At 46.5% G+C, this 13,531-nt stretch overlaps 1 protein-coding gene across 1 annotated transcript; it reads left to right on the top strand.

Moving 5' to 3' along the window:
- Positions 1-5,328: 5,328 nt before the first annotated feature.
- Positions 5,329-13,173, top strand: LOC310913675 (2-epi-5-epi-valiolone synthase-like; the record flags this gene model as incomplete). Its single annotated transcript, XM_083869290.1, has 5 exons — positions 5,329-5,453; positions 7,758-8,391; positions 10,047-10,280; positions 11,608-11,860; positions 13,076-13,173. 5 exons carry the CDS (start codon positions 5,329-5,331, stop codon positions 13,171-13,173), a joined length of 1,344 nt encoding a protein of 447 aa, XP_083725416.1.
- Between the last annotated feature and the right edge of the window lie 358 nt (positions 13,174-13,531).

Genomic DNA, 13,531 nt, shown 5'->3' with positions numbered 1-13,531 from the left:
TAGTGACAGGAGAAGGGGGATGGCTACAGACAGAAAGAGAGTAGGTTAAGATTAATTTCTATTAGGAAGAAATTTTACCCTGTGAAGGTGATGAGACCCTGGCACAGGCTGCCCAGAGAAGCTGTGGCTGCCCCTGGATCCCTGGGAGTGTCCAAGGCCAGGTTGTTTGGGGCTTGGAGCAACCTGGGACAGGTGTCCCTGCCCATGGCAGGGGGATGGAATGAGATGGGCTTCAAGATCTGGTCAAATAAAACCATTCAGTGATTCTTTGATTTGATACTATGATTTACATCTCATCCCAGTCAAACCAGGGGCAGCTCTTCTCTCCTCCAGCAGTTTTATAAATACTTTCAATTGCAGGAATAACCACCCCTTTCCCAAGCCATGCTGGTTTGCTGACCCCAGCCCAGCTACATTTCGAGTGGACACACACTCTTCTTGCAGCATTTTCCCCACCACATGAGGGAGCATCCTGGGGTTTCCACTGCACAGCTGGGGAGTGCTGGAAGTTGGGATCTGCTCATCCTCCCCGCCAAGCACTCTAAGACTTTTTTGCTAATTTAGGGGTAAAAACATGTTTATAATCCATGTCAGCTTTTAGTAATCATCATGTTATGCTTCTGGATAAGTAGCAGACAAGGATTGCCTGTCACACAAAGGGGAGGAAACAAGACCGAGCTGCAGCTGTTTTGTAACCTGTGTTATAACACCAAACGTGAGAGCCAAGAGGTGCTGCAGGGAGAGGGTGCAGGCAGGGCATGCCAGGAGCAACCCTCCATCCAAGGTTACACAACCTTCTCAGGGAGTGCTGCATTTTTTGCAGCCTGGTGATGCTTTGGGCCAACAGCAGAGGTCAGAATTGCCCTCATTTATGCAAGCACCAGACAAGTCAGAGCAGAGCTCAGGGCTGGCTGCCCGGCCCAAGGCTCTGAGCACTAAGGTGAGCTAAACTTTATGTAACTAGTTTTTTTTTTTTAAAGGTTATTCCAGAAAAAAAAGTGCTTCGTTTCAGTGCATAGTTCTGCACAATCCCAGAAAAGCTGCTGAACTATATTAAGCACTAAATTAGATTTCCTGACTGTTTCCCTATGGCTCCATGTATGCACAGACATCTCTTTCCATTCCCCATCTAGTTGTGCGTTATCATCAATGGGAGAAAAGAAGCAGCTCACTCAGAGGAAGAAAATGCTGAAAATAACCCTACCATGAAAGAGTAGGAAAGGGCTGCTTTAAGTCTCCAGCAGCTTCATAAAGGAAGATAAAGTGGCAATTCTTAAAATGGACCATTCTTGCCAGCAGAATGGTTCCCAGCATCTTCCTGGGCAGGTGCTAAGAGCACAGCCACCCTGTTTTGCAACTAAGCTGAATAATAAATTGCAGCTTCTGCTCTGTCTGAAATCAGGAACTTTTGATTCACACTGAACTTAGGAGTCAGGATTGCAAGGTTGTACATGTGGGACATCAGTGTCCCCTGAGCAGACAGGCAGTGCAGTGCCATGGAGGGACCTGCTGCTCCAGAATCACAATTAAACTCTGCAGTTGGTGCTCAGATGGCACTTTTTAGGTGGGGAAAAGAGGAGGGCACTTTACTGTATGCAGAGGGCCACCCTGGAAGAGGCACAGAGACAAGGAGACAGCCAGGAATTGGCAAAAACAAAGCAAAGACATGACACCAAAAAGACCAAATCTTTGGTTCCCATTTGGGGTTATCCCCATTTCACCTTCCAGCTCTAGATCTGTTCTGCAGCCCCAGTAATGCCTTCCAAAAGATCCCCCCTTCCCAGCCAGGGCAGAGCACTGAACATGATCCACCTGAACACTCTGCTGCCAGACTCTTTGGTGCTCCTGTGCCAAGCACCTTGGCAGGAGCTGCTCAGTGCTAAGCACTTGGAAATCCAGTCTGCTAAAATCATCCCCAACACTTCCAGCCATCATATTCACCAAGGCACCAGGGGCATTGACAATAGTTTATCCCAGCCCTCACCTCTTTGCCTTAGTGTGTAAATCCATGTCCTGGCACAGGGCATGTCACAGCCCATGTGGGGACAGGGGTGGGTGGGCAGTGTGGCCAAAACCTGAGTGCTTGGCCATCAAACAATGCAGGGGGTCCTGAGCAGAGCTCAGTCTTAGCCTCAGCATCCACAGTGCCAGAAAAGCCAGCAGTGCTGGCCTGGGGACAGGCAGCAGCTTAGGGATGGAGTGGGAGCATGAGGAGAAAGAGCAGGAGGAAGCAGCCAGAGAGGGGACACTGCTGCTCATGGCAGGAACCAGGGATCTGACATTCAGGGGAAAGCAAGGAAAATACAGCTGATGTATTTTCTACAGGTTCTACTGCTAGAAAATAAGTTGAAAACCTGAATCCCAGTACTCCATTAGGGAGAGAAATTATTTATAATACAAGCATCACAATCCACCAGAAATTAGTCACAGCCAAAGCTCTCTTGACATTGCAGGCATCCACCAACCCACCATTCCTTTCTCCTGGGATTGCCCCACTCTCTCCACTCCAGGTTCCTGCAAACCCATCTCCTGTGCTCAGTCCCTCTCTTCTCCCTGCCAAACCCACCCTCTGCTCCTTGCTACCAAGCCACAGAGCCTGCAGGTCCCATCTCCATGGGGAAGGTGGGGACCCAGGGCTAGGACATCACACGGTGTCCCCTCCTGTCACACCACTCTCCTGGAGCTCCCCACCCCACACAGGGAGTTTACCTGGAGGGTTGTGCATGTTCCTTCTCGTCCCCTGGCCTCAGAGGATGCTGTGGTGGGTTTGCTGCCTCTGCAGAGCAGGAGGTCGGTGCTTGGGTGCCCGGTGAGGGGGCAAAGTCTCCTCCCAAAATCAGCAGGGAGAGGCTGTGTGGGGAGGATGGCCCCAGGCTGGGGCTGCACCCACCTGTCCCACCCAGAGCACAGACAGCAGGTGAGATCCAACAGCATCTGACATGAAAAAGGCACAACAAAAGAGCCGACTTTGGCTTTGCTTTACATAAGAGTAAGTTCACATCCTGACCTTGGGAAGCTGCGGGCTCTCAAGGAAGTGATTGGCAGTTTCGTAACCTTCTAGTTACATATCACAGACATGCCCCAGCTGAGCCACCAGGTATGGGGCAAAAAACATCCCAGGACTCTGAACCCCAGATTTTCTACAAGTGGTCCTTAGCCACAAGGTGACCACTGCCCTGTTCAGCCAAACATTGCAGCAACCCCTGCTCTGGGGACCAGGTGTCTGCCTGGGCTGGGGCAGGTTGTGTCACTGGGGTACCAGTGGATCTGAGCCCCAAAAAAGGGTCCCAGGAATGGACTGGCTGAGGGAGGCATCAGGAGCCAGCAGTGGGAACATCCAAGGTATCCAAAAGCCTGAGGTGGCCTGCAGCAGGGTTGGGCAGAAAGGGCTGGTGAGGAATTAAAGCAGAGTCCTTAAAGAGCATGATGGGATGAAGCTGAGGTGGGCTGGTCGTCTCCTTTTCATTCAGATGGAGCACAAACTGAAGGTAATGAGGAAATATGGACCCCTTAACCAGAACAGCATCTGTTACCTCTGGATGTATCACCCTGGGCTCATTCACTCCAGGACTGACTCAATATACTTGCAAAGTGTGCAGAGAGAGCCCAGGGCTGGGCAAGGGAGGTGAACAGGCTGGGAGAGCTCACACAGGGCTCTTGGCAGCCCCTCTGCAGGATGGAAGGTACAGAGACATGGCAGTCATTGGTGCTGGCAAGCAGCTGGACTATGGAAAGTTAACTTGTCAACTTCTCAAATGTAGCAGAAGATATTTGAGTGTCCCCAGAATAGAACAGGGAAGCATAAATAGAAAATCAGTAAACACACACAATGATAGAGTAAAAGAAAAGCAAATAAAAGAAGTCTCAGTGCTGACTGTATTTTTATTAATTAGAACAAATAAACAAGATGAAAAAAACAGACCTCTTGGTATACCTAAGATTATTCCATTTTATGATTTAGTAAACAACAAACTGTATTAGAATTGCAGTTCCTGCAGAAAGCAATGAAAATTGTATTTAGATTGGGAGTTAAAAATTCAAGTGAGTATTTGGTAAACAAGCTACAAGCTTTAGTGTGCCATCTAATCCACACACACTAGCTTTAAGGTGACTTTGGGCAAGTTGTTTCACTTCTGGGACTCTATTTTCTTCTACAAAATGGGGTTAACAGCCTGTTCTCATTAAAAAGCACTTTGCCATCTGGAGATGAAGCCAGCAGTGAGGACTGGAGTCAGGAGTTAGACACTTCTTGGAGCAGGGCTACATGGCTTTGGAGATTTTTCTTGCAACTCTTTCTCAATATTAATTTTCGGATATATGAAGGTTTCAAAGTGAGTTTGGCTGCAATTAAACTTTCAAAGCAATGACACAGAGTTGTCCAGGGGGTTCTTTAAGACCGATTTTTTTTCCTGTCTCTGCTTTTACATCTGACTTTGGTTTTCTTGATCTTTGTTTCTGAACAAGGACAGCTTTCAGAAACACAGCTGAGAAGGTGGCAAAGACAGGTTTGTGCCTTCAGGCACTGCTGGTGAAATCAAAGGAAGGTCTTCCTGTGCTCAGCACACAGAGCTGTATGCCAGGGGAATACTTTGTGTGGCAACCTGAGCCTGGGGCCCTCCAAAATCCCCAGCTGGAAGATCCATGGAAAAGGGAATTGTGCAGCCCCCAGTCACATGGGGATCAAAACCCAGCTCATGCCCCAAAAAGCCCTTCAGGAGATAAATCCTTTCTGATATTTTTTTTAAACCCATCATAAAAGCTGATATATACATTATATATATAGTTTTTGTTCCTCAATCCAAGAGACTCCCAGGAATGTGAGCTCAAAAGAGGTTTAACCAGCTGGTATTGATCCCCATGCTTCTGCTCCTGTCTCATCCCATAAGAGCAGCTCAGAGCTGCAGCCAGATCAGAGGCTCTGCTCAGCAAAGGAGGTTCCTGAATGATGTGAAGAATCACACAAACTGCCTTTCATAACTTTAAATTTGCTGTAGGGCATCATGTTGGAAGTAAATGTATGCACTCCTATTGTACATCTTAAGCCTTATAAAACCAGCTGATTACACAACCCTATCCTGGTAGTCGCACGTGTCTTCAAACGCTCCTGCCACCCCTCAGGTGCATCCCAAATTAGGTAATCTCAGTTTTGTAATTAGTCTCTCACATGGAGACCAGACCTCCCCTCCCAATGCCGGGTGACCCTGGAGCCTTTAAAAAGCACCTCAAAGGCACCCAGTGATGGGAGGTCTCTGGATAAGGGAGATCTCACCTTCTGCAAGCATGCTGGTGACAGAAGAGGCGCGTGCTGCAGCAGTCCCAGGAGCCACCATGCCCCAGGAGCCGCGGCAGACGGATTTCCAGCTGGTGAGAGTCAAGAGCACGTGGTACCGCATCAAGAAAGGAGAAGCCCTTTCCAACGACGAGGACGAGATCACTCTCTCCGAGGCAAAAATGTGAGTATAGGAAGGAGCCCGTGTTGCTCAAACTGGGCAGTCTTCTTGGTGGGATGGAAAAACCATCTTGGGTGCTGTGGCGGCTTCAACCCGCAATGGCGGAATTATGGAGTTACAGAATTACAGAATAGTTTGGGCTGGAAGGGATCTTTAAAAGTCATCTAATCCAAACCCCTGCAATAGGCAAGGACACCTTCCACTAGACCAGGGTGCTCCAAACCCCATCCAACCTGACCTATGTGTACAAACCTGTTAACATGTCCTTGGGAACACGTTCAGTATGGCAGCACAGGCGGTTGCAGTGGTCCTTGACACAGCTCGGAGTTACAAAGGGGATTTTATCAATAGCCTCCATTTCTCTAGGCAGGAATTTTCTTTAAACTTCTGAAAAGTTTACACAGGGACATCTGTGGGCTGCACTTGGGCTCTTTTTCTCCACTTCCGTGAAACTGCAATCTGTGTGTGCAAAATCTCACGCCGAGGCATGGGAGACAGATGGGTTCATAGAGGTGGTCGCAGACAAATTAAATGGGTAGGTGGGAAAAATAAACTGTCACTGACAAGAACAAAACCCTTAACGCCTCTCTCAAACTGCAGAAGTCACCTAATGCTGCTTCACACTGAACAGAGACAAAAATTTCCCCCAGGGATACATATAGCTCTTTGCTGATAGTACATCTCTCCAGTTAATTATCTTTTAATTACAGGATACTCCTTTTCATGAGCATGTGGAGCCCCATTCATAATGCAGATCTTTCTTAATGCAGCTCTCTTTTCCATGTCAGAAGTTTTCCAGCCTTTGTCGTGCTCAGGTTTTAATGGCACAAGTCTAACCCTTTTCTCAGCCAGGTCAGAGGGACCTTCACCAGCACTGGCAGTGACTGTACATGAGCATCACCCAGGCAGCGCTGCAGCAGGTAGAGCAGGACTTTGGCAGACCCAAAAACCAGCCTGCTGGACCTCAGTAAATAGAAGGATGAACCTTCTGAAGGGCCCAAGAACACTCAGAAAAATCCTCAGCTGACATAAGCTCCCACAAGGCCATGTTCAGCCCCAAATTAGGTCTGATTTTCATACAGCAGAGGGGTTGCAATGGGCACTGGTTGTACCATCCAGCATCCAAAGCTGATTCCACCAAATAACATTCCAATCCATCCTGTCTCTTAAAAGGGTCACTCACCAGAGATGAATGCAGATGGAGTTAAGTACTGCTATAAGATGGTGCATTGAAATTTGTACAAAAATGCTTTTTCTGATACCACATTTGAAAAACCCAGAAGAAATTTTCTGGAAAGTGTAAATCCTCACTGGTTTTCTTTAACAGCTATGGAGTTTAAGGGCTTAGAGATTTTAAGGGTTTAAGACTTAGAGACAATTTGGTAAAGAAAGCAGAGAAGCATCCATTTCAACCTCTAAGTGAATGTTCAGGCATGTGAAAAGAAATTGGGCATGCAGGAAAATCTGATTATCCAATGAATATTACAGAACCTCATTTTTTACTTAAATGCAGCTCAAGGAACAGTCTTATATAAAATACATTTTGCTATTTCCTTCTGCCTGATTTTTTTTTTTTCTTTTTTGATTCCCAAATATTTTTTTCCCTAGTTTGCCCATCCCACAGAAGGAAGGGGTTCTAGGGTTGTGTTTTTCACTGTTTTAGATAGATAATTAATTTTGGGTTTTGTTTACCCTTGAAAACTCCAGTATGGAAATATTTCCCAACCTCCAAATCATTTTCTCTTGCTTTCCAGGAGTAAATGCTATTTCTATCACATCTATTTTCAGGTTGAGATCTGCTAGTTCAACTAAAGCATTGTAGAAACACTGGTCTGAATGGAGATGTGTGGCTGTTTATAGATAGACAGGTATAAATTAACTCCTATCACCCAGATACACCATCACAGGATGTTTCCTCCATAAATACGTAAAAATTTGGCAATCTCTTCTCTTCCCCACTCCCTTTTTGGAAGGTGGAATGATTGGGCAGGCTCATTCTTTATGAGTTTTCAACTTCTAGTGTGAAAAACATGTCCCAGCCCTTCTGGACTGTATCTTTTTAATGCTATGTAGGAATTCAGACATTTAACTCTTCACTAAAACCTCAGAGAGCTTCTCCATGAATAAAATTTCTGAGCCCTGACACCCAGAGATGTGTCCCATCCTCACAGCCCCGTATTTCTGCAGTTTATGGGTAGGAGACTCCACATTGTTCACCTCCCACCTACATCCTTAAACAAGTTCAGACATGCAAAGGTCCAACTAGGAATACAGTGATTTCAAACCATGTTTTCCGATCCTTGCCAGAGGTGAGCGCATCTCCGAAGGTGGGATTTCCTGGACAATTGAAGCTCCCATCTATTTTTGCTACAAAGTGGTGGAAACCTACAACATTCTGGAACCCTCTAACACCACTCTGCTCTGGGGTCACATCACTGACCCCCAGGAAATAGAGCTGGCCACCGCCAACAAGAGGAAACTGCGGCGCTTCATCGTCATAGACGAGGTCGTCGACAAACTTTACGGCTCCAAAGTCAGAGCGTACTTCCAAGAGAACAACGTCCAGCACAAAATCCTCTCCCTGCCGACCACTGAAGAAACGAAATCCATGGATTTGGTGCTGAACATCCTGCAGGAGGTGCAGAGCTTCAGCCTGGACCGGCGGACGGAGCCCATCATCGCCATCGGTGGCGGTGTGTGCCTGGACATCGCCGGCCTTGCTGCGTCGCTGTACCGCAGACGCACACCCTACATCCGTGTCCCCACCACCCTCCTCTCCTATGTGGATGCCAGTGTGGGGGCCAAGAATGGGGTGAACTTTCTGCAGTGTAAGAACAAGCTCGGGGGCTACACTCCACCCGTGGCGAGTTTCCTGGACAGGTCCTTCATCCAGAGCATCCCTCGGCGACACATCTCCAATGGGCTCGGGGAAATTTTAAAGGTAGGAACTTCTGCAACTGCAGTTTTCAAAGCTAATGTCACACAATGGGTTGGAAGGGACCTTTGGAGGTCACCAAATCCAACCCCTCTGCAAGGAACAGGGATACCTTTGACTAGGTCAGGTTGCTCAAAGCCCCATCCAACATGTTCTTAAATATTTCCAGGAATTGGCCATCTACCGGTCCTCTGGAAAACTCAGTCCAGGTTTTTTTTCCAAATTTCTTCCTCACAACTAGCCTGAATCTATCTTCTTTCGGTTTAAAACACTATCCCTTGTTCTATCACAACAGCCCCTACTAAAAAGTCTGTCCTAATCTTTCTTGCCCTTTTAAAAGTATTGAAAAGTAAACTGTCCAACAGCATCCATGGCATTGTATCAGCAACTTAGAGAAATCAAGGTTGGCCATCAAGGCTGCATGGGGACTTTTAACTCTCATTGAATCTATTTATTATTTTTTTTTACAGCTGCTAAGTTTGTTAGACCATCCCTTACACTCAATATCCAGTGCTAACCCTTCGGAAGAAACTCCAAAACTCACAGCCAGACACAGCAAAAACTCACAGGAGACACAGCAAAACCAGGGAAGAAAAGCCTCATCTTTCCATTGAGGCTGATCCATAGCACTCTGTAATGAACTCCTGGCAGGGAATCTGAGGCTCATTATGATGGGGATTAATAATCTGCAAGATCATTTGTACCTACCTCAGTGGGTATGTCGAGTGTGGTCAATCAATCTCCTGAGAGGCAAATTCTACTTCTAAAATTACCTGGAAAGTGCACAGTAAATGGCTTTATGTCTGGAGAACTTTGGAAACTTTTGATAAAGCAGAGTTCAAGCTATTAAAGTATATTAGAGATGAGTTCATCAACAGCAATTTTCAGTGCTAGCAAGTGAGAAATCCCCAGGATATCTGGAGGTTTCTGGCAGGCACTGTGAAACCCTCAGGTCACCATTCCCCACTGCAGGGGGGGCTAATGCCTGAGTCAGGGAAGGAAAAAATATGTACTTCTAACAAGGACATGACTTCTAAACTCTCATATTCTCTATACTGTAGTGCTTTCTCTCCTTCCATTGCCCTAAGAACAAACCCAAGGATTAGATGAGAATTGTCCTGGGACTGGCCACCACCCAGTCCCTGTCCTGGGCATGGCCACCATCCCATCCCAAATCTTCTTCCAGGCACACAAATAACCAAAGCTCATTATAAACCACCTGCTGGGCTATGGGAGCACAGAGCAAACCCCCAGCACAGGCAGAGCTGCCCAGCAGCAGGGAAACTTCCCCGGAACCCTGGGAACACCAGGGCTCCCATCATCTCTGCCATTTTACCAGAGTCCCACTGGGCATTTCCACACTGCCTTTTGCACATCCCTTCACTCAGCACAGCTGACAATGTGTGACACTGCTGGGTCACATTCCCTAGAGACCTGCTAAACACATCCCAAATATATTTGTGCTAAGCAGGAACTGTGTCTACAGAAACCTTTTATAGGTTACAGAGGTACAACTTGTCCACATGCCACATGTGCAGGTATTTCTTTGCTAGTGTATAACATGTTATTGCAGCCCAATCTACTGAAATACTCAAGTTTCCAACAGCACATACAAGGATCAGACAATTATCCTTAATTATTTCTTCTGTTCCTTGTCCCAGATGGCCCTCATGAAACACAAAGGGCTGTTTGACCTGCTCAAGAACCATGGAAAATATCTGCTGGACACCAAGTTCCAGTCCTGCAATGACTTTGCTCACCATGGGGATGCTGCTCTGCAGACTACCAGGATTGCCATTGAAACCATGCTGGAAGAGCTGGCTCCCAACCTCTGGGAGGATGACCTGGACAGACTGGTTGATTTTGGCCACCTTATTAGCCCAGAGCTGGAAATGGTGAGTGACAGATTTTATATTGCTATATTCACTTAAAACAAACAAACAAACAAACAAACAAACAAACAAAAACCACAAACAAAAAAAACCAACAAAAACAAAAAAAAACACAACAAAACAACAACAACAACAAAAAAAAAAACCTCAAGAGGCTGCATGAAAACCTCGTGAAATGGAGTTGAGATAAACTCCAGACTTGCACATGCTACCCTAGGTCACCCAACACACCAACCTGATGTCAAAGGGACTCCTTCCCCTGCCCCATTTCCCCTACACCTCTATCCATTTCCAATTTAGACCTCACTCCAGTTGTGGCCTTTTACTGGGCATTTACTGAAGCTCAAAGAAAACCAGATTCCAGTGAAGCTACTAGAAATCACCAACATGAAGTGTAACAGCACAAAGGCATGGAGGCCATAGTCCATATTGCTGGGGAGAAATTGCCATTGAGGAATGAGGGGGGACACCTGCACCTTATCCAATATTCAGAGCTCATCTCTCCACCTCACGGTGCTTTATCAGTGATTTAGATGGGAAGAGAATTAGATCCTAGATCCCTATGGGAGATTTTAGCTGTGATTAATCATCTGTAAAACAGATCATCCTAGCAACCCATAAATCACAAGACACCAACATCCAGCAACTGCAGTGAGTCAAATGTCGATTTCCAGGGACACTTTTAGACATAAACCCCACTTGTTTCCTATCTGCCACCCCAAACCTTTCCTGCCACCCACCATGGATGTGCTGCAGAGAGTTCCATTTGTTTGTTTCCCATTTGGCCCCCAAACCTTTCCTGCCACCCACCTTTGCTGTTCTGCAGAGGGTTCTACGTTTTTCTTCTTTGCCACCCCAAACCTTTCCTGACACCTATCTTGGCTGTACTTCAGAGGGTTCTACTTTTTCCTATTTGTTTCCTATTTGTTCCCTATTTGTTTCCTCTTTGTTTCCCATTTGCCTACCCAAACCTTTCATGCCACTCACCTTTGCTGTGCCACAGAGGGTTCTATTTTTTTGCTATTGGTTTCTTATTTGTTTTATCTTTGTTTCCCATTTGCCGTGCCAAACCTTTCCTCCCACCCACCTTTGCTATGCCACAAAGGGTTCTATTTGTTTGTTTCCTCTTTGCCACCCCAAACCTTTCCTGCCATCTACCTTTGCTGTGCTGCAGCGGGTTCTATTTTTTTCCTCTTTGTTTCCTCTTTGTTTCTCATTTGCCTCCCCAAACCTTTCCTTCTGCCCATCATGGATGTGCTGCAGAGGGTTCTATTTGTTTGTTTCCCATTTGCCTCCCCAAACCCTTCCTGTCACCGTTGCTGTTGTGCAGAGGGTGCTGCCGTCGCTGATGCACGGCGAGGCCGTGAACGTGGACATGGCCTTCATGACGTACGTGGCCCACGCCCGCGGGCTCCTGGACTCTGAGGAGAAGGAGCAGATCCTGCAGTGCATGCGGGGCCTGGAGCTGCCGGTCTGGCACAGCGGCTGCAGCTGGGCCCTCATCCAGAGAGCCCTGCGGGAGCGCCTCAAGCACGGCGGGGGACAGACGCGGATGCCGCTGCCCATCGGCCTCGGCATGGCAGGTACTGCCTGGAGACCCCAGGGAGAGCCCCCCGACCTGAGGGAGCATTGCTGGGCAGTGACATGCTGGGAAATGTGTGGTTTGAGGTTGTGGTGTGTGTTGTCTTCCTTTTCCTGCATCAGGATTAAATGCAAGAGACGGTATTTCGTATTCAGACTCAGATGTTTATTATTCTTACCTATGTTACAGTCTCACAAGCTGTGAGTTCTACAGCATTTCTAGCTAACAGACTAAAAGTGGAGCCCTGTCTCTCTCTCTCTACAAGGCCTTTTAAGTATAAACTGTCCAATTAAGAAATTACACCTAAATTATTTTTACTTTTGACCCAACAGCCAACCACCCATGGCCCGCAATGTGGACTTTTCTATCCAATTACAAAATACCACCCTAAATCTATGAAGAAGAGGGTGAAAAAGAAGGACTTACTTAGCCTATGTCCTAAAACCTCCACCTTGCTTTATATATATTATTATATACTAAAATCTTAAACTCTAAATTTTCCACCTTGTGCTATTACACACTTCTATTCAAACTCCACACCCATAATCCCAGTGCTATCACTCAATTTTGGAAGCCTTATCCATGGCCTCAGGTCAAATGTAGTGTTTTCTTGAAGGTCAGTGCCTGTCAGCACAGAAAGTCTAAAATTGTCGGTGGCCAGGGTTCCAACACAGTTTCTTGCACTCTTTTTCACATCTTGGTAAAACCATGGAGAGAGAGGATCCCTCCTGTGTACAAGCCCCAGAACTCCATTAAGGACTGAGGTTTAATTAATTGCATTATGATTAGCCAATTCACCTTGCAAAGGGAAGTGCAAGTGCTCTGGCAGACAAACCAGCAAGGGGAAAAGAGAAAAACCAATTCCTCTGCTATACTTGAAAAGATTTGCTAAATAGCCCTTGGCAAAAGGAATTTAATTTTTTTACTGTGCCTAGAACTAATACTTGTAAACTAAATAATATGTGTTCAATATCAGGGATGAAATACTCATAAGATTTAAAAATAAAAGCCAACCAACCCCTAACACAGAAGCAATGCATGGGACCAGGTGGTAATCTCTGGAATCTCTTCCCTTTTCACACCATTTCTGTGAAGCTCAGTCTCTACACACAAGACCAAAGGCTCTCACAAACTGGAGTGACTCTGCCACAGGCAGTGTGTGCAGGCAGGAAAAGTTCCTCTGGATGTCCTGCTAACTACAACTCTTATTTTCCAGACATATTCAATGACACCAGTGAAGAGACCCTGGAAAGAGCATACGAGCTGTGGGTCAAGGACTGCAAGCCCAAGGTGAAGGTCCTGCCCCAGGCCTGAGCTGTCTGCCACTGTAAGGTAGTGGGCAGAATTGAATTTTGAACAAGATAAACCCAGAAGCACCTGTGAAACTGCACACACCCCAGAGCTGCGTGGAACAAGCAGAATATTGGCATCTGACATGATTTACCTTTTTCAATTGCTTTGTTTGAAAGGGAATCTATTATTGCTGAAGAAGTGATTGCTCATAAGTGGAACCACCAAGTGCCTGCAGAGTAGTTCATAGCAAATTATCTTCTTTCAGGGAAAGTGAGCAGGATTATTCATTTATTTAGCTAATCCAAGCTGGTAACTGCCATGGCCCTTACCACTGGTATCCCATCATTGATTGTGCTTGGACCCCTGACATGAGCACCTG

This window comes from Zosterops lateralis (assembly GCF_965231275.1).
Source record: "Zosterops lateralis genome assembly, chromosome: 11".
Taxonomy (NCBI): domain Eukaryota; kingdom Metazoa; phylum Chordata; class Aves; order Passeriformes; family Zosteropidae; genus Zosterops; species Zosterops lateralis.
Note: the sequence above shows the minus strand (reverse complement) of the source record. Positions and strands in the feature narration are given on the sequence as shown.